This window comes from Rhea americana, unplaced genomic scaffold, assembly GCF_003343005.1.
Source record: "Rhea americana isolate MKP2758 unplaced genomic scaffold, rheAme1 scaffold_8, whole genome shotgun sequence".
Classification (NCBI taxonomy): Eukaryota; Metazoa; Chordata; class Aves; order Rheiformes; family Rheidae; genus Rhea; species Rhea americana.
Window position 1 is genome coordinate 5,837,581 of NW_028186978.1, and position 22,325 is coordinate 5,859,905.

General features: G+C 38.0%; 1 protein-coding gene across 1 annotated transcript in view; it reads left to right on the forward strand.

Moving 5' to 3' along the window:
- SMIM14 (small integral membrane protein 14) overlaps window positions 1–22,164 on the forward strand; it is a 41,518-nt gene extending 19,354 nt beyond the window's left edge. Inside the window, exons 3-5 of the mRNA XM_085322720.1 lie at window positions 10,040–10,088; window positions 18,390–18,538; window positions 18,988–22,164. Coding sequence (XP_085178846.1) covers window positions 10,040–10,088; window positions 18,390–18,538; window positions 18,988–19,020 — 231 coding nt within the window. The 3' untranslated portion in view covers window positions 19,021–22,164. The remainder of the gene's footprint in view (window positions 1–10,039; window positions 10,089–18,389; window positions 18,539–18,987) is intronic.
- The last annotated feature ends 161 nt before the right edge of the window (window positions 22,165–22,325 follow it).

Sequence of the window (22,325 nt, forward strand, 5' to 3'; positions counted from 1 at the left end):
AGGGGAAGAAATGTACTCTTAGGATCCTTACAGTCCAGTACTGACATTTTTCAGAAATAACACAATTGATGTAAAGACTTAAATAATTTGAATTTGAGTTAAAGTAAACTTTTTCTACACATTGATTTTTTTTTTTAATATACCTGTATGGATCAGGTATATATTCAGAAACCTGAATTAAGGTTTCTGCTGATGGAGAGAGCATGAGGTATTCAGTTCTAACTGTTGTATGTAGAGTTAAAAATACATACACAGGCTCTCAAATACACAGGCTTTCTGTTAGTGTTAACTGGGAAATCTGAATTATCCTGTCATGCCAGGGTCATCAGGAGGTCAGAAAGTCTGACTGTAGCACTTTAAGTTCTTACTTTAATTTCCAAAGTGTTACTTTTAATTTCTAAATTAATCAATCTGTTCACTTTGAAATTCTTAGAAAATGTATTTGGTAATCAAAGTGCAATGATCTATGGATGGATGCACTTTTTATATATGTATAGTATACAGTTTAAACCCTACTTTAAATACAAACTTTGGTTCATCTTGTTGTCACAATTAATGCTTATTCAATGAGAAAGTGATGTTATTGTCATTTAAACTCTTCTTTCTCTCTGTTATCAATAACACTACAGAAAATTGCGAATAAAATAAGCTGTTTATTTTTTTAAGAAGCCTAACTTTTACTAAACTATGTTGCTTGGTTATTTTTCTGTCTTTCATTTTGATTGACTGAGCAGGTTTCTATCTAGTTTTTCTCAGTTCATAATGATATGAAGTTTTTCCATACTTGCACGTTTTTTTTCCAATATTTTTTTTTCTACTTATTAGGTTAGTGGAAGATACCGTTCATACCCACAGTTCCCCTGACTTAAATATACCTGCTTCAGTGGCATTGAATTATCTTTTGGTAAATGTTCTATCATTTTTACTGAAGTGGGATTTTTCAGATTTGGCCTTGCTCTCAAAATCTGATGATTTTGAATATTGTAAAATTCTGTAGCATGGCCACTGCAAATAATAAGGATGTATTATGACTTGCAAGCAAACAACAGAAACCTTAAGTCTTTGGTTGTGACTTCCTAAATATAACTTCTAGTATGTAGTATCTACGGCAGCAGAGTTGCCATGTAACAGTTTGACTATTGTGTGTTGGACTGACTGTTTACTCTATGGATAGATCAGATCATTGTGAATTTTCATGGCAGGAGGTAAGCATAAAAGAAAAATATTGCAAGTTTTTCCATCCTCTGCAGATACGTAAGAGTTGTTAAAAGACAATGACAAATCTGTTAGCTTGTATGGCCTTATCTCCAGTTCAACCTCCTCCAACTACAAAGCTTGTTTTGACAAGAAGAGCCAGAGTTCAGGAAGGAAGAACAACAAACAGCATCAAGTGCTTTAACGGGGTTGCTCCCTCAGACAAAGAAGCCAGTTGTTTGAGAGAGTCATGATGAAGGACACCCCATGGTATTCAGAGGAAATGACTCCCATCTCAGTTGTGGCAAAGGATAGTAAATGTCTGAATAACATTGATGTTACATTTTTGAATTTCCCTTGAATTAATTAATTAATTAATTATGTAAAATAAGTTTGGTCACACTGTGTTACTCATCAGACTTCCACACTCTCCAAGTAAGCGTGGCTTATACGTTGAGTATGTTGGCCAACGCTTGTCCAAATCTGGAAACTAGACTGAAAACACATTTTTGTGGGGGGAAGCCTAACAACAGTGGGATGGTTACAGAGCATCTTTCATGAAGCCTGAGACCTGTATATGAGTGGCCAAAAAATGTCATAGTAAGCCAGTAATTCTGTACTGCTAAAATAACCTAACCTTTCTATAATGTAAAAGTTTCCTTTCTTAAGCTCAGATACATTATTATTTCCTCTACAGGAACTATGTTTAAATTCTCTAGTACAAAGCTCTATAAAACTATGAAACATTTCTAATTTTCTAATACAAAAGGATCCATATCCAACTGTAGAGGTCTGATAGACATATGCACCTCTGTAGGAATTACAACTTTGTGTTATTTTCTTCTCTAGCTAATTGAAAAGCAGTGGCCCATGTCTAGTTACGTTGCTATGCCAGAAGGCTTAAATGTCTCAAAAACTGTGGGTGATAAAAGCAAATCTATTTTTTTAATGCCTTGTATTTTAAGGTGTCATTGGATTTTTGTAGGAAAAAAGGTGCAAATTCTTAAACCGTTTAATTACAAATAGTTCAAACACTCTTTTGTCAACCAAATTTCCACATTATTCTCTTCTCCAGGTCATTTTAAAATCTTATTATAAACTGGCATACTTTGAAATAGTATCCAGCATGCCATGAATCTTGGCTGAGGGAGACCTTGTGCAAACAGCACAGAATAAATAAAGATGACTAAAATAGATCTGCATTCTTTGCAAATGGTTGCAAAATTTTCAAGATGTCAGCACAGCTAAGCCTGACTTAACTAGCCCCTCAAGCACCCAACAAAAGTGACTTACCCTGCTGATGTGGCCTTCGCTGGAAAGCCTAGCAGAACTATACTCACTGCATTTTAGATAATTTAAAGTGACCTTCTAAAATGGGATGTTGTCCTCAAGACTTCTTATACATGGTATTCAGCTTCATTTTTTTTTTCTTTTTAATAGCTGTTGCTGCTGCTTCTAGTCTATAGCTCTTCTTAGCCAGCCATTCAGGGAGCAGGAAGATGCACTTGGTGCTCATTCACCCTTTTCTTTCCCTGAGCTATGCCTTCAGTTCCCAGTTCCTTGGAGTCCAAGGTGGTTTCAAATGGGATCCTTTCCAGCAGTTGAACCTTAGGTTGCTCATTAGGACAAGGAAGAATCTATCACCCTGCTGAGATGCAGGGCAGAGGCCTGACAGGCCTCCTAAAGCACTGAGCCGAAAGAATGAAAAGTGAGCGCGGCAGGGCAGGGTGCGAGCTCGCTCCCGAGTGCCCTCTGCTCCGCTGGCTGCTGCACGGAGCTCACCGGGTGCTCACCGTGCTGTCATTGCGCAGGGTAGGGCCCCAAAGCTGCACCACAGCAATCACGTGCTGCTGATGACCTTTAAGTTAGGAACAAGCTCTAGATCAAGCAGTATAGGTGAAGGCAGTTATCTACATGAGTAAATGTGTGTTTAAAAAAAAAAGGGGGGGGAGGGGGGAAATTACTATCTCCAGTATGGTCTGTGTCCCATGGAGACCATTTTTACCTATAATGGATTAGATACCAGGATTTAACTGAAAGTTGAAGGTACCTGTGCATGCTTTGCCTGTCTTGTTTTTGAGCTTTGTAGTCAAAGCTGTTGGAAGCTATTGCTTTTTAATCAGTAATTGCAATGTCTCAGTCACCTGTCATGAACATCTCAAAATTACTTGGCTGTATTACAAGTAGTCTAGAAGATTATGCACTGAAAACTCTGGCAGATTACTTATTCTAGAAGTAATCAGTAGATATGATGTATGTTATGGATGGCTGAACCGTTTCTGGTGATCAGAGCTGTTACAACCATCTCGTTTGAGGGGAAAAAAAAAGAGGAAAACTGCTTTTTTTCTCAGGCCGCCCGTGGTTGTGGTCAGCACTTAGAGGAAACAGTACTTATCTGTTGTTATAGTCCTTGTCCTCCAAGGCTATCTATATGGGAGTTCCCTTTTCATTTGCTTGTATGTGCCATTTTGCTGGATAAGGTCCTCAGTCATTTGGTTAAAAAAGGTATGTTCTTTATTTGTATTTTTGGATATAAATTTCTTAATGCCCTCTTGGGAGACCTGTTTGTTATGCATGACTGGTACCAGATGTCTCTGTAGTGACGTGCAGTTATTTCTTTCTCATCTGTTTGTTATATAGTATTTCCTGTAGTCAGGGGCACTGTGAGCTCTGTATGATGATTTTGACTTTCTCACTGCTTCATTTTTGCTTCCCAGACTCTCCCTGTTTTGCTACTTCCTTCTGCTTTGTGTTCCCTAAGAGTAGGACATTGGTGATATCCCAGATATTCAAGGCCAGTGATTTTATAAAATGAAGTAGCAATAAATGTTATGAAATTACAGGCAAGTTACAGAAAATTTGAAAAGAAGCCACGTGGTACTGAGGTGAAACAGCAGTCCCAGGAGGGGTGAGAAAATAGGGGAGGAACGAGTTGTTGCCTGAACCAGGGCTCCTATTCATGAAGTGATCACTGAGACTTGTTTATCTGCTGTCTCTCCTTCCATAAAAATTCGTGTCTTTTTATATGAAAGTTAATACAATGTTCCCGCTCTCTCTCATAACTGGCTGATGGTTCTGGGTCCAAACATCTTCCTCTCTCATTTCCCTAGAGAGAGGAACTTACCTGTCACCTCACAGAGCTGAACCCCATATTTTATGGGAGATTGTTATTCTGTCCTTTCACAAGTAATCATTTATTTTATTTTAATTCTGCACTTGTTCATAGTAAATGTGGGAGCAGGGAAGGCAGTGTTCACTTTTTCCTTGCCTGTTCCTCTGAGAGGAACTAATATAGTTTAAAAGACAATTTAATTCTATCTATACACAATTCTCTTCCCTTTATTTTTCTTTTATTTCTCTTGGCTGGCTTGTACCAGAATAATGCATGTAGGTGTCATTTTCTGCATGTTTAAATCTGAACTCTATGGATAACACTACAGATCAATTTGCAACCTGGCTTGTGTTCAGGACTGGCCTATCATACCACAGCAATTTACTTATCATGCTGTTTACTAAATCATTTGTATCCTTTGGACAGAACACACGTGGCTGCTAACAAAGCTCAAGCAGCAATTCCCTTAGCCAGACACATCCGACTGCAATCAGAGTATGTTGTGCCATTGTCATCTGGAGTTATTGGGCGGAAAAGCAGAGCTTAAAACCAGCCTAAACTGCAAAAAATATATATATATTTTCACAGGGGGTGATATTTTGCCCTTGTTATCAAATAAAAATTTATGTCAACACTTCCCATGGTTCCATTTTAAATTACTTGTGGGATAAATGACCACATCAAGTTAGTTATTTTTCCTTGCCTTCTTACTTATCTACCCTTGTCTTTTTTTTTTTTTTCCCTTGCAGCCATTATCTATTTCTGCTCTCTTATCTTGGTACCTAAGTTATCTGTTTCTTTCACACATCTCTCTAGGCTTTCTTCCATCACAGTGTTTTGTATGGAAATCTTCTCCTGACCTGGCTCATGAACTTGCTAATTTTTCATTCATGTGTTTTCTGAAGAATTTTTTTTTTGCTATGAGCTGTCTCAAAAGTTACCCCAAAAGGCAATTATTTTAATTACCTCTTGATAAATAGTTCATTTTCATCCCACCTGCCATTCACACTAGACTCCACTGATTTTTTTTGCATTGTGTTCCTGCCACTAGTCCTGCTCTTCTTATTTTGTTACTTCTTTATTGCACCACTTTTGGAGTTGAAAAGTGGTTTGTGTCCAGGGTTATGCTGTTCCTCTGGAAAACGAGCCATCTGATCATTGCTGTCTCACTGGTATTTGTCAACCACTGTATTCTTTGTCTTTTTTTATTTATTTACTCTAATAATATACTTAAGCATTAAAACAAAATCCTCTTCCAGTTCATACTGGGTATGAACTCTTAATCTTTTTTCAGGCAAAACCACTATTGACTTTAATGAAGAAAAAGTAGTTATCTGAGCAGAGGCTGCAGAACCAGGGTCTTTGAGATTGTTGTACTCTGGGGTAGCAAATCCTGAAAATTCATCTGAAGAGTAGGAAGCAAGGGAATTGACAGAAGAACGAGTTACTGTGAAGGTAAGCAAAAGTGTGAATTTGCTTCTCCACAGTAACTGTTTGTGATGAGTAGTAAATGCAAAATAGCCTAACTTCTTTCATGCGAAGAATGAAATGAGCCCTGTGGCTGAGGTTAGTGTATTGAAAAAAATAAGTTCTCTGTTTAGCTAGATGAAGCTGTTTCTCTAAGCTTACTATTTCACTCGAACTTGAGCAGTTTTATGGAGCAGCTAACATGCAGTGAAAGTTTACACCCTGTTCTCACCACACAGCGGCTTGTTTGTGTGCTCAAATACTAGATTTCCACTTGGGAAAAAAAAAAAAAAGAGAGAGAGACTTTTCTAAATACAGTGACTTTAAAAAAATGTTTCCAGAGGCTGACAGCGGGGCCCCTTTGCTGTTGCTGTGCATGCTGTGTTCACAGCTAGGGGCTGTAGGAAGTCATGGGTCTCATTGCTAAGAGCCRTGCAAACCCCTGGCAGGCCGTGGCGTCTGCTCGACGTGGAGCAGCAGGACACGGTCACGTTTCAGGTGTGTTTGCTGCTGATCTCCAAGATGATGGGTTAAAACCATACTTTATGTATCGTGTCAAAGGAGCAGCTTTAGATCTAACCCTGGTAACTATTTTTTCTTTTGGAAAAAAAAAAAGGAAGAGCTATTTCAAATTTGAACTGGGAGCCATTTTAAATTTGCTCATTATAGTTCTGTAGTGCGAAAAATGCTCATTTGAGCATCAAGGGGAAAGACAGGAAAGGCTTTTTTCTCTCGGATCTCTGAAAGTACTTTTTTCTTAGTGTTGTGCTGGCTTTACATTCAGAACTTTTTTCAGTAAATGGACACTGATTTGCTGTAATTCAGTCACTGGTGCCTTTCAATTTCAGGAACTGCCGTAGCAGGGGCTTTAGATAAACCAAATGGAAATACTGACCCAGTGTTCTTGTGTGGTGTGGATTGCTAATTTAAATGATTTTAATTTAAAGTAGTCAAGATATTCGATCTAGTCAAGATTTAGAGGGAGTAAAAGTTCAGACTTGTATTTCAAATAGTGTGTGCATATTTCTGATCATTGTTTTTAATTGTATTGCCTGCAAGTCTGCACTGTTTTAAAACTGAAAATTTTGGAGCTCTTACTCCGCCTTTAGCTTTTATGCTGTTTAGAATTTCTGCTTAATTCATTTTGGACAATAAAAAAATTAGTTCATTTTTTGGTTCACATGGTTCCCTTTGGTTCACTTTCGTGCAAACTGCCCCTCCACAGCAGAATAGCAAACCTAGGTACAAAGGACTGTTCATTCCCAGGCCCTCATGGTTCCACCTTTTTCCATTATTGGGCAGTTGAAATGTGCCACACTCTGGTTTTTCCAGCAGCGGCTATGTCCCTTGAGGGTGGAGTTATCAGGAAGGAGATCACATTAGTAGGAGGAGAGTTCTAGTTCCAGCAGAAAGTGTTACCTTTCCCAGCTATTCAGCTTACATAGGCTTTTCATATACATGCCAGAACCTTTTTTTTTTTCCTCTTTTGACTGATTGAATGAGTATAAGGGATCAGATTTTTATTGGGTTACAAAGAACTAGAATGTAGTTCACCTGTGTGAATTGAGTAAAACCGGTTTTTACTGCTGCTTGTTTTCAGTTGTCGGCTGTGGGTCATCCCAAGAGAACAACGTGCTGCCTGTCCCTGGGTGGTTTTGAACAAATCTGCCATGCAGCTCCCTGGCTCGTGGAGCTCTCCTAAAGCTCATGCCTGTGAGCAGTGAAATTTTGCACGCTCTTGTGGCCAGGAGGGGAAGGGAGCAGGAGAAGATGTTTGAGTGTGTTTTCACCATGTGATCTGTGGCTTCTGAAAATCTAATCGAGTCAATGGGTAGGGTTGTGTGCTGAGCAAATCTTCTTGCAGCACAAGTGGTTGTAATAAGAAATTTTGAAATTAACCAGAACACTTTCTAAGAAATATCTTTATTACTAGATATGATTATAGCAGAAACTGTGAAGTGTAATGCTTATAGGTGGAGCTCTGTAAATCTGCATAGTTATATGATTACTTCTTTTGATTTAGGCGAAATTCATATGACTTATGAATTGAGAATGCTTTTTTCACACTTTTCTCTTGCAAGTACCCATTTCACAATGTAAGTTGAGGTTTCCAAACCTGCCTCATACAGTTAGCTTCTAAATCCTAGTAAAAATAATGGAATATTTGATGTTCAGGACCCCTAAAAAGCACAGCCGCGTCATCTGATGACTCAGTACTTTGTAAAGGTTCTTCTGTACGCTGTTCCTCCATAAATAAGCAAACTTTTTTCATATTGTCAGGATATCATCTCATATAACAGCATTTTTCAGCAGAGATCTGTAGAGCTACTCCTGATGGTATTCTTCCTAAGACTGCTTACTTACTGATACATTTCTGTCACTGGTGTTCCCAGTAGCGCTTTTCGTTCAAGAATCTCAAAGCCTTGTCTTTCAAGAAGCCACCAAGGATGACATGAGATAAAACTCAGTATCTTACAGACAACAAGCTTTAAGCAAAACCTTGTGGACATACAAAATCTCAGGGATTTAATATTTCTGTGCCTTACTAGGGTGGCCTACTGCATCAACAGGCATTTCTAGACAGATGCTGTTCAGGCTTTTCGTGAGGGAAGGTCAAGAGGCAGATGAACGAAGAAGCATGGTGTGATCATGATCATCGCTCAGACTGCTCTTCGCAAAAAGGCATAGTGGTAGCCAGAGCGTCTTTCTGTTGTTGTTGAACAAGCTTCTCTGGTGTTTAACATGCTCCTTTCAGTTAAAGCTTGAGCTCTAACGTTTGTTTTGTGGTTGAAGCTACCTTTGTGGTAATGGAAGCTAATGTGGTAGGCAGGTGGAGGAACAAGATATTAACAACCTTTCTGTTAATAACATGCACCCTTTCTGAGCTGGCTTTTATAGAAATGTTAATTGCATAGTTTTAAAGAGTTGCATTTGATTATGGTAAGATACGGTAAGATAAATAATATCATGGTTAGAACACCTCTAGGCAGTGTTGCCTTCTGTGCAGGCAAGGTAAGCTGTATGAGCACTAACCATAACTAGACGTTAAATGCAAGTCAACCTGTGTTACGCTTATGGTCGTATAAAGATGTAAAGAAAGAAGTATAAAATTTTCCAGATAAAAGCATCTCCTCCTTCAGTTGTTCAGCTGTTTCTTTGTTGGTCTCTGCAGCTTGTTGGGCTTTGTATGTTATGAATATATACAGCAAATAAGTATATCAGCTGTGCCAATACAAGGGGTTTGCACAAATTACTCATGCATTTCTTTCCTAAGGAGCATCTTTCTACTTTGTGTATTTACACTGATAATAAACAGGTCAGCCTGTTGTGATAAGAAGTGTTGGGAGTTTTAACACTGCTGTGACATGAAACTTGTCATAAAACAAATGGCAGTTCTAACCAAGACATCGTAACAATTCAGTACTTTTTACAATTTTGATTATTAATCAGCATAAACAGCCCATTTTACCCAAGCAGGAAGTACAACCTACTTCCATAATAAAACAAACTGAATCTCATCCATTTAACCTCTCTGCAACTCATAAAGAATATTATATGTCTTTGGGTTTTTGACTTTATCATCTATAAAATAGATATACTGATATGCAGGATATCCAGTGGTGACTTTTCTCACAATTAGCAAGCTTACTTAGTCTGTAAATGCAAATACATTGCCATTAAACGTAGTAAAAGTGTTCTAACATAAAGGAAAAAAAACAGTAAAATGCATTTTAAAACCTGCTTTTACAAAGGGTCTTAGGTGGAAAAATAGTAATTGCTGAGTTTAATTGTGAAACTTTAATTCTGTTCCTTTGTGCATAATCATTATCAAAGCCTGATCGTTTGTTATCACATAATCACAGAGTATTATAGTGATACTTGATTTAAATAATAGCAGTAACAACTACCCACTATAAATTCCCAAATGTATATGTGGGTGGACAGTGTATCTGTTTCTAGTGGTGTCTGTATCTCTATAAATTTTTAACTTGAATTTAAAAAAGCAGTCCGTGGCTGCAACCTTTGTGGAAGCAATAGTGTTTTGGTCAGATAATTTGACATTACTATATAAATAGGGTTCAGAAACCTCCTCAATACCTGAGGTTTTTTTTCCTACATCGTAAGTCAAATGTGATGCAGTAAAGATTGGTTACAGTCTTGCTTATCTTGAACTTATACTCTGATAGTATACTAAATAACGATTTTAACAGAAGTTTAACCAAGGCTTGCTGCTAATTGTAGTGCCTTTCATTTTTTCTGTTTCAGCTGAGACAGTCACAGTCATACTGCACAGACACAGAATGCCTTCAGGAATGTGAGTAACTATGGGGATCAGATGTGTGGAAGTAAAATAAAGAGCAGTAATTAAAATACAGTTTGACTGGTCTTTGAAATTCAGCAGTTGATTTAACACCATATGACCGTATTAAATTAAATGAAAGATTACACTACTGAAGTCATTGTGTGGGGGAGGTAATTTCTGAGCACCAGTGACTCAAACTAACCTTTGTATATTTGAAGCGTTGCATGAAAAGGGCAGTAATGAGCAAACTAGAGGTGTCAGTATACCAGAACCACCCTTGATCAGGTCCCAAACTTTGCTGAATGTTAGCATTAACCTTCAAGTAAAAATTATTTCATTTTTTTCCCAAAGAGAGAATTTGGAGGGGGGCTTTATTTGTCSCCCAGCTTTCATGGAAGCCTAACCAGTAAAGATTGGAGATTCTGGGAAGTCAGCACAGATCCCCTGTGCCCATGTTCACAGCTGGGGCTGACTAACTTAATTGTGAACCCCCTACTCTGCTGCTAGGAAGAGGAGATTCCCCATCAGCACTAGTTGATAAGCTGACATACGCTGTGGCTGCATTTCTGTCTGACTTGGTAGCTGCATAGTTAATGCAGCAGAGTACTGAGGTGCACACTTCCTTGAATTTTCTCTAGAACATATAAAAAAAATCCCAAGGARTGAGGATTACTAGGATAATCAAATGTTACTGGTTCCTGCAAGGAAGTATAGCTGTGCAGAGGTTCTGCAGTAATGTAAGCATGCCCTGAGGCATGCTGTTTACACTTTTCATGGTCTAGAGGGAACATTGCCAAATGCTTATAAGTAAAAATTAAGTGGATCTGTTTTTCCTGTATTGCTTTACCAACTGAGCATATGAACTCACTCAATTAGCCTGCATTAGGATTACTGTAAGCCTCCAAGGGAGTGGGCAGTACCTGAGCAGAGTTCCTGGAAGAAAGAGCTTCTGGTGCTCATGTCTTCTACAAGGCCACAAGCAGCACAGTTAGGGTTTCCAGGATGGTGGGCAGAGTGCATGTCTTCACTTCCTCCCATGTTCCTCCCTTTTCAGTCCCCAGTAAATCCTGTTCAGAGCTGGGCAGCTAGCTTGTACTCACACTATGCCTTCTTCCCAGTGTGAAATAGTCCCAGTTTCATTGTCATAGTGGGCTGAAGGGATAAAGCTATGATCTTTTCCAGATATTCACAGAAAAAATAGTTGGAAGCGTATGTGCCAAAACCATGCTGGTAGTTCTGCTCTTCCCTTATGGGCTTTCCAAGCTATGCTGTGTGTTTGAGATTTCCAGCATCCCTGCTCTCCCAAATGCAGCTATTCTAGAGTGGACTTTTTTAGTCTCCAARACCTTAGACCTCTATGTCTAGTTTTCTCTTGAATCACACACATGCAGATGTGGGAAAGAGGCAGGTGACAGCAGACAAAATATTTCCTGTGTATGAAGTAGACACAGACAGGCCATGCAGCCTTCTGAGCTGTAGGCCACAGTAAAAACCAAGTAGTAGTATATATCATTGTCACTCAAGCCTTGGAAGTCTTGGTTCATCAATATTTAGGAAGTTTGGAGGCTGAAGACCATACAAATGAGTAAGCTCTATTTTTATGGGTACAAAGCTTTTGTGATAGCTTTCATGCTACCAAGCCATAGTACAGTAGAAGTGTGGATGGTTTGTGGCAAATAGCTTTCCATCATGAAAGAAATCCTTGCAATAACTCTGTGTGCAGATGCAAGCAATTTGGCAGCGATTGTTCTAAACCAGTGGTTTGTTTCGAAAACCAAAGCAAAAATTATAGAGTAGATCTACTCCTATATTATTATATTGCCTTAAATTTAGTTCCAGCAAAGGTATTTTTATGCTGATGCAGTAATACTCCGACTGCCTCTTTGTCTGATTATTCTGTGATGCTTCTGTGATTCTGTGGTTGGATTAACTTGAGCAGTGTAAGACTCCCAGGAGCCAAAGGCAAAAATAAAAAAGATTGAGCCTCAGAAAGCTTACAAAGACATTTTCAGAGAAAGATTATATTCTGGGCCTAGCTCCATGAAAATTGCACCTCCACTCTCCGGTCCATTCCTTTATTTCTGTTCTCTTTAGCTATATTATGATGAGCTAATATTTTAGGTGGATATCCTCTTCCCTTGGGCCTGCAGCTCCTTTGCCTTTTATTTGTGCACTTTGTTTTGTCATTTCAGGCTTTCGATATGAGAAATCTTATTTTACTCCCACCCATTTGCTCATTCCCAGGATTTGCTTTTCCTTTGGAAATACAGCTGGGAATGTTGTCATACGCAAATTCTTAAGTTACAAAGTTGCGAAATAGCTGATGAGATATGTGTGGTTTTGTTTGGGGAAACATCAGGGTTGTGGTTCAGTCGGTGTCACAGCAGCATCATGTGTTATGCTGTTGCTACCAGCTGGAAGTTCTCAGAAACACCCTACGTTGATTMTTCCTGAGTATTACTTCATTTCTTCAACTCCTCATTTCAGAATGTATTTAGATTTTTGGAGCTAGATCAAAACAGTAGCATCAAATTATGTATAGGGTGCTCTCTTGCATATTTAGTAATAGAGATACTATCTCTAATTTCTTTTTCACTGTTGTTCGCACCATTCTATTATAGTAACTACAGTGATGAGAGTTTCCCACTCAGGTCAGGACCAGTGTTTTTAGATTTGTATTCCTACATACAGGAGCATACGAGCACCACTTCAGAGGGCTTTGGGCACTTATGCTTGATGGCTGTTCCACTGCTGATTCTCCCTCAAAATATCTGCTGTGCCTGTAAAGCACTTATTTTGATGACTGTTCCTTCTGTTTCAGTGAGTGCCTTGGAGAAATAAGACTGAAGGTTTTAAATATGCAACACACTTAATATCCTGTTGGGATTCTTTATGTGAAACACATCAGAAGATCTTATACTTTCCATTAGAAGGAGGAATAAAAGTGGTAATTCTTTTCTGAATTCTGTCTAGTGCAAATATAAGGTAGCAGAGTTAGGAGGATTTCTCTGAAATGTGTTCATATTGCAACACCAGCAGTTCATCCAGCACAGGGAGGATCCCCAGCTGGTACTGAGCTACTCTCATGGCTCGTGGCCCTTGCAAGTCAGCCTACCATGTGGAAGGGATTTAGGGGGCACCGCCTGAATTTTTTCTCTATATTCTAGCAACTCCCAGATAGTCTGACCTGGATTTACTACATTCATATTTTCAACTCTACTTTTTTTAATGTGCTAGTAGTTTGTAATATTAACAGTCACAGATGATTGTCTTAAATATTGTCTGCCCTACTTCCAGCTTTTTATGTATTTTAAAATGAATGCGTGATTCACCTTGGGTCATACTTATGTAGGAGAGTCACAGCAGCATAACCTAACAGCACAAAATGTCTGCCAGCTCTTCCCTCCCTTTTCTGGTAAATTCCTTCCTCCTCCTTGTGCTCCAGTCCTTTTGGCTCTCCTCAGTTTCCCTGTCCGTGCCTTTGAGAAGGTCAGCTTTGAGGGATTATCTACTCACAGGCTCTTTGTTTTCCCTGTTGATTCATCTGTAAAACACTTCTCTCTTCATAGTGTTTCCTGCTTTTTTAGCAGGGATCAGGAAAGGCTAAAAACACCTTGGAAAGAGGACACATGTCAGAGCATATTTTTGCCTTTCTGCATGCAGATATTAAACAGTAGAAATCTGAAGATCCAAAGGAGATCTATCCGTYGTGCTAGGATACAACAAACACCTCCTGGAATAATACACTTTTGCATAAAAGAAAGGCAGTCTTTCCTCTTTAGAGTACAACCCTCATTCTGAATTCAGAGAAATGAAAAACAGCACTTTAGAAGGAGAACTAGGTTCATGTAAGACATACTTTACAAGGGCATTTATTTATTTTAATGTTCATATTCTTAAGATTTCACTTGCACAGTGGCTGACTTTCAGTCTTCAGAAATGATTTTTACCAACCTCATCATTTTAGTAGCTTTGACTGCCTTCTAGTAGATCATTTAATGAAATGGCAAACGTCTGACACGTAAAATGTCTTTCCTCTTCCAGTCTCTCTGGGAGAAGACTAGTTTATGTGGCCTGATGTTCTTTTGCAGCTACRAAAAGCACCTATCACTCTCTGTTTCTCTAGGAGAAGGCAAGACAAGTATTTATGTTTTGTACCTGGACCAACGAAGAGGATTCACCATAGTCGTTAGCTTCTGTTGGAGTTCATCCCACAGTCTCAGAGAGCCCCCTCATAAAGTCTTTTCCTGTACAGAGATAATTCAGGTATGGTAAAAAGTTCCAGGTAACTTGAGGGGCAGAACTGCCCACAGGCTTCAGTCAGAATATCATGGGTATATAGGTATTCTGAGTCCAAACAACCAGCTACTTTGAAAATAATGATACTGAACTGAATTCAGTGTCCTGTGGACAGCCAGGTTAGAGATTTAGAGTTTCATTGGGCTCAGTGACAGAGATTACATTCTGTAGTAGTTTGTATCTCCAAAGCACTGAAGATTAAAACCAGATTTTGCAGTAATTGAGGTGGAGAATGGCAAGGAAATTCATCTTTGAGGCCAGGATGGGACAATTTCTTAGCCACCTGGAAAAATTAGAGGATATCATCCACTGGTGCTTTCGTAGGACAAACTTATATCTACAAGGAATCAAAAAAAACCTGCTGAATTACCTGCAAAAATATTGATTATAGGAGAAACCACTGTGGATGTGGACTAAAAGTTTTCTTTCGTTTCTTCTGTTTTCTTCTACCCATGAACATGAATTACATTCCTGCTTAGTTTCAGCTTTAGTCAACTGTTCTCCATCCATAAGCTGGTCTCAGCTGATTATTTTGTCATCTCTGTGATGGAGCTCTTTGTAGTGAAAGATTTGTTTTTTCTGCAGATTATTGCTCTCAGTACCTATAACAGCTTCTTGTCTGTTCTCGTGTTTCATGATGCAAGGCTTGGAAAAGTGTGATTTACCCCAGCTATGTGAGACTTTGCGTATCCTCTTCTCCTTACGTTAAGAGATTAAAGTAGCAGATTTTGAAATATCTCACATCCTTTTTAAAACACATGGTCATTTGTAAAAGAAGCGAGTTTAACGCTTCTTGAATGGTATGAACAGTGTTGTGACTGTTTCAGAATCTGGCATGCTTTGAGTAGGTGGTGCAGGACTGGGCTGTGTTAACTCATCTGTTGCCATCCTTAACTTAGTCTAGAGTATGTTTCGGCATGCTTGACTCCATCCAAGCTGTATTACAACTCAGGCTAGATAGCAGTTGCATTTGGTAGGAGTGCCTGTGGTTTCCCTTTGTGATTCCTTATGCTTCCTTCTTTGGCCCGTAGCATGACCTGACCTAGCAGCATTTACTTACCCTAAGTCTTGTGTAAACGTGGCCCCTACATGTGCTGTGGTTCAGCAAAACTCCAAGCGCTTCCAGAAGGTAGCCTGACTATTCCTTACTTCTCTCTATTTCTTGGGAATCCAGCATGATAGGTTATCTGAATTTTCAGTGTTCTCATCATATGTGCCAGAGTAGGTACCTAAGGCTGTCTGAAGTGCTGCTGGAAGTAGTCTCAGGCTGGCTATTAGTGCCCTCTGGAATCCCCTAAATAAAGCAGTTGTTCTTTTCATGCCAAATTATATGCTGGTTTACTGGATTGAGTATATAAGGTCATCCAAGTTTTTAAGTGCTGATGCATCGTGCTGATGTATTACTAGCTTCCTTCAACACAATGAGATTGCAGGTCTAAACTCTTACCTGTGTAATTGCATATGCAGTTCCAAATCAGTTTTATGTTAGAATTTAATGATTTAAAAACTATAACATTTTCATTTACTTAGTTTCCAATATACCTTCACCTCATGCACAGCAGCTTGTATAGCTCTCTCTAAAATAAATGCCAGTTTGTAATTGAATATACATTTTATTATAATTGCTCTATATTAGCAACTTCTTGAGTTTAGAAATGTCTCTATTTTGGACATTCAGAAGATGGAGGTCTGTCAGTTTTGTTTGCTTATAAAGCATTAATGGTCTCCCTGGTGCTGTGAAAAGTCTGAGCTTTCATTATGCATTTTTATTTTACTTCTTTGACATTTTTGAGTGCATGTAATGTTGGCAAAGGATGTCAGTCCAACAGTTTTGCCTCGTGAAGGTCTTATTCACAGAACAGCTGTATTGTGAATGAAATAGCTGTAAGCTTCCCCACAGGGCCCCACTGCTGTGTCTTAGCTGCATTTTGAAGAAACCACTTTCATAGATGAGCTTTGATTAAAAATGCTACCCAGCATGAGAGGGTTGAGAATGGTTCTCTGATATCAACATTAACCTGCAAATGAAATGACTGACACCAGCAGTTTACTGAGTATAGATTAACGAACTAATGTTAAATCATAACAACTTCCAAACAATATTGAACTAATCCAGGCTCGACTCTGTAATGAGATGATCCGAATGACTCGATGAGACAACTGAAAAATCTGATGAATACGTCTCCACGTGGAATTTCCGCAGACATTGAAGTTTTCAACTTCAATAATAAAATAGAGTAGCCCTTCTTGTTCTGAAGGTTAATTCATTATAGCATTATACTAATTGGCTTTGAAAACAAACTTTTAACACTTAAAGTCAGTAGCAGTTTTCTGTTGGATTCAGAAAGTGTATTTTCAGGAAGCAAGAGAAGAAAATTGGCCTTATACAATTTTAAATAAAGTGCTTTAATTTTAATAATTTTATAGACTAGAATATTACTTGTTTTATTGGCATCACAAAAGGAAAGCTGCCTTAGTAGATGAAGATGCTAATCACAAGAATCAGGTTGAGTTCTGTGCTCTCCCACAGGTTTCCTGTGTATCAGTCAAGCTATATGGTCTACTAGAGACTAATAGTATTGCTCTACTGTGTGAATAAATACAGTGAATGCTGTTAGGCGCTTACATACTATTGTAAATGCAGCCACATAAGTACCATTGGTGGTTAGCTATATATTGGTTTACACTTCAGTTGACAACATTAGTTATAATTTGATTGTTTGAAATAATGTTCCAGAGGGGAAAATATCGATGTTTTCAAATGCTTCGGTTTTTGCAAGACTTTCTTCATCCAAAAAGACTAACCAGCTATCTCCAGTGTTGGGGGATTTTCTCAGTTTTATTTCCATGCTCTGAAGTCTCAGCCATTATTTTTGGAAATGGGTTGTAAAATTTGTATATTGTTCTTTGGCTTTGCTTTTTTCATATGTCTCATCAGCATTTTGCTTTTCCTTCTAACAGATTTGATTTCCTTGATGCTGTTAGAAATTCCACATGATCTAGATGGCCAGTCATGGAGATCTAGAATATCTGACACTTGTTTGAACAATCCTCAATAAATAACTTAGATAGCTGCTTATATTAGCTAACAAAATTGTAAGCATTAGTTTGCTCATCTTGCTAGAATTAGCATGTTCTCTTTGAGCTAACGACAGAGTTTAAGCTATTGTCTCTAATACCACGAGCTCCTAGCTAGTGGAGTCAGATTTTTGCACGTGGATCAGAGAGAACTGATGCTGATGTTCTTTTAACTTGGATTAAAAATGTACTTGGGTTTGTACTGCAGGACCCAGGCATAGTTCCCTGTTCCACGCGCCAGGGGTCAACCAGGTCCCCAGCCTGGATAGTCCAGGAACAAGGATCAGGGGATACATCAAGGAGCACAAACATTCGGATGTTGCCACAGAGAATTAGGCCTTGCTACTCGCTGCAGATAATGTCTCGCTGCGCCCTGACGCGTCTGCCATGTTCTGAAAGTAGCCTAGTGTACATGCACATCGTGTAGGATTTGCACTGCTATTGGCTTATCAGAGCATGATACTGACTTATGATTTCCCCTGTTAGAGATTTCAGTCTTATTTTTATATCTGTGGGAGGGGAAAAAAACAAATACCAGTGTACACATGGGGATTTTTCCCCATATTACTATGTTGCTGAGGTTTATTGCACTGAGTTTGATTTCATAAAATTCAACACTTCAGTAAATTGTGTGTATTCATCATCTCCAGTTCTCTGAGAGTTGATATGAACTAAGAAATATTCCTGAAAATTCTGAGAATTTCAATGAAATCTTGTGAAATAAATTTTCTCTTTTCAGAGGGAAAGGAAACATGATAAAAATGATGTAGCATTAATAAAAAATTATTTGTCTTAAAGCCAAAAGACAAGTAAGAAAATTTGATTGACAAAACGGTATTAGATTTGCCTGAGATTTTTGTTATACTTCTGTTTTCATTTTGGGAAAAGACCTCTGCTATCACTTTGTGTTATAACTTGAGTTTTCCTTGCCTATAGTACCAGGACCAAATTCCTCCAGTGACACTGGCATCAGCTTTGCCATGATCATGATGGCCTGGGTGGTGATTGCACTTGTCTTGTTCTTACTGAGGCCTAGTAATCTGAGAGGATCCAATGCAGCTGGAAAGCCAAGCAGTCCACACAGTGTAAGTGTGTCTTCAAGTGCACTGCAGAGAGACTCTGCAAAAATCTAAATTTAATTGTTTTTACTAGAGACTTTGTTATGGTCTTTTTCTTTTCTTAATTAAGAAAATTAAGAATTGGTTTTTTTCTATATTTTCTCTGGTTGGAACAATCTTCTTCAATATAAGGGAAAAAAATCACAGGTTTTGTGGAAAAATCATGGTATGAAACTGTGGGAAGAGCATCTTTGTCCTAGATATGGGATGCTGGAAAAGCCCCTGTTGAGGCAGGAAAACAGTATTGTCATTTGATGCTCATGTACTCTGAGTATTGAAAGAGACAGTGAAAGATCTTAAACGAAAGCACTGTTTCTCTTCTGAGATTTTTTTTTTTTTTTTATGGCTAAGTCCTCTGATGTGAAGTACTGTTTCTAATCTTACGTGGGCTTTTTTCTTTTCCTTTCTTCCCCTAGGGACAAGAACCACCAGCCCCACCCGTGGACTAGAGCTTTCAGTATTGGAAAAGTTCAGCAGCTAAAACCTTGCACGACCAAATGAACGAAGTGACCAGATTATTCCTAAACCCCATACAGTGCAGTTTCCTTTTCTCATTCACATAAAGCAGAATTATCATTCAGCAGTTATCTTCATGAACTGCTTTTAGCTACTTAAATTTTAAGTTAATTTTTGCTTTGTATGTAATTACCATTTCTAGTAGGTGATAATTTGATTAAATGATAAGGCGTTACAGGGGTTTTTGGTTGTTATTGTAACTGTGGATGTTCCACTTAGCTTCTTTCTGTTACAGCGATCTTAATTTCTTTGCAGTGGTTTCTGGTATTCATTGAAGGAAAGTGAAAATCCCTGTGCATCTATAAAAATGGAAGGTTATTGATCGTTCTTCAGATTAATCCCTATTTTTTCTCTAGTGTATTTTTGGGAGTTATGTTATGGTTGCAATCATCGGTTTAGTGATGTGGTCAAAAAAAAAATATTTTGTATTTGCCCTCAGTTCAGAGCAGCTTTTAGTCAGGTCATCGGACCACTAACATAACTGACATAGCTTTCAGGGTTGTTGGCAAAAGTATGGATTGTCCACTAGAATTAAAGTACGTGTGTATGTGTACAAAGAAGTGAATGTGATAATCCACTGTCAAAGCCTTTGCATATATATTGGGAACTTTACACAAGAGATTATACCACCAAAAATGAAATTAACTTAATCTTTTCATTAATAAATGATATATCTTATTCAATATATTGTCAAAAACAATTTATTCCAAAAACTAATTAGTTTACTTATAGATTTTATGAAAAGAGAAATCTAGTGACAAGAACTTGGTAGAATTTTCTGTCCTGGATATAGCCTTTTAATAATTAGTATCTTAACAAATATTTAGCCATGCTATAATGGAGAGGATGAAATCATACCAACAGGTTACCAGCTTCTGAAATACCATACATGCTGGATGTTCAGGTATTTTCACCTGTATGTTATCAGCAATTCTTAACATTTCATCCTTATTTACTGGTTGCAGTTGTAGAATAACAAAATTGCAGGTGGCATATAGGGCATGTATTTTCCCTCTAATATTTGTGTGTGTGTGGTGTGTTTATTTGTGTTTCTGTGTATGTGTGGCTGTGCACGTATCTGTGCACATCTCCCATTTTAGCAAATGGGAATGAATTTTTTATGTACATTAATTTAAGGACATTTTAAAGATGTACAGAAAAGTGACACTGTATATTTTTCTTGATTAATTTGAAAAAAAATGATGAGAATAATGTAAAGAGCATTTTTATGTTACCAACATGGAGCTTCTTTCTTTAAAGGTCAGTAGAACAGGCATATGGGAATTCAAAGCCTTGCTCTACAAACCTTTATTTCATGAAGATTTTCGTTATGGAGCTGAAGGGACTAACTGTTCACATGCATAAAGGTTTGTATTAACGGGCTCTAACAAAATCTTACGTTGGATCCCATGGTTGATAGACACAGGATGTTCCTCCTCAGGGTAAATGACAGGTCAGCTAAGCCTCCTTGTAAGGGTACAACATAGACCTGAAGAAAGGCTTCTGTAATTTGACATAATTGCCCATTGAATTTCTGTGGAACAGTATGCTCCCAAGCAATACGTAGGAGCACGTGTTAAAAAAAAATTAAGAAAAGTGGGCCAGATGCTCTCAGTCACATCAGTGCAATGCCACGTAAGGCGGTGGAGTTGCAGCCGAGAAATTGAGAGCATCTGTCCTACTATGTCTAATGGTGTACAGGCCACAAACACTGTGTGAAGACGTCACTGGGACATGCAATCTGACTGTGCTTGTTTTTTGCCTTCCTTGTATATTTGTATTGGGGATTTTTTTGAACATTTTGAACGGAGTAAGTAATACGGAATCATTTTGTTGAACCAAGAAGAAAACATGAATAACCTACTACACTGGCCTTTTCACCAAGAACTTTTGGCTACAATTCTTCACTATTGGATGCATAAAACAAGCTTTTCTAAATGATTAAATAACCAACTAAAAAAGGCTTCATTTCGGGCAGAGGGAGCCGTCCCTGGTCCTGTTGAAATCCGTGAGATTTACAGCAGATGTTCCTCACTTCTAAGGATCATTCTTGCTTTACTTAAATATTTGTGTAGGTATTTATAGAACTTATTATGTGCACCCAGCTGTAGCGGTCTTGGCCAGTGAACTTTTTGTTCAGAGAAACGTTGATTTTTACGTTTAAATAAGGTGTCTTTGCTTGAAATTCCTCTAAGTAATTGTCCCAGTGATTTTATACATGTATGCTTTCCTCATGTAAATTGCTGTTTTAAATTTTCTATGTAAAAGAAGAACATTGGAAACATTTTATTGTAAAATGTTTTACTGAAGAGCCAGGTCACTATCCCACACCAAAATGTATGCCTTTTAAATTCAGAGATACTCTCTTCAGGACATAACCTTCAGATCACCACTCTTTAATGAAAGTAAAAGTAACTAATTATAGGACTGTATTTTGCCACTCTTATTCATGTTAAATAGTGCCTTACTCATCAAGTAGTTGCACTGAAGTTTGTGGGACTACTCTGAGATAATGTACTAGTAGCAGCTTTAGTAAGGGTGGCAGAAATCTGGCCTTTAGTGATGTAGTTTGCGATGAAATAATTGTATCATGGTTGCAGATGTTTATGGTAAATTTTGAAAAGAAGTGTGGAAAAGATTAGCGGGATGTGAAGCTTCAGGATATGATTAATTGTGTAATAAGGGTTTTAAGCTCACTAAGAGACAAATTGTAGCAACTTGGGAAGTACGGAGGACAGTTTACAATTATACTTTAGCTTAGAACTTTGTTGAAACAATAGTATTTTTAGAGTATGCTTAACACAATTATTATACTCTGAAATGAGAAATCATATGTATTCATGTATTGTCTGCAGATCACTTAGCCTTGTAATGATCAGTATTGAAAAAGGAAGGTGACGATGTGATGTACCAAATGTAAATTGGTGGTTTAAAAATGTCTGAATTATGCCAAACAAAAATAATCTGTGCCATTTGCAGTTTCCTAGTAATCTTTTACTGAGTACTTGGATTGGGATAAAGGGCTTGTACTATGCACTTTTTATTGACTTAACAAAATAAATAGCAAACATTAGTAACCTTTTGTCTTTGACTGTTAGATTTTGTCTAAGATGTAGGATTGCACCAACCTACCAATTTCTAAGCTCATTTGAAATGCTCTAAAAGTAAGTTTCAGTAAAATCAATGTCCTTTAAAACTTTAAAAATTTAAGTTCTAATTTTTCTAATGCATGCATGCC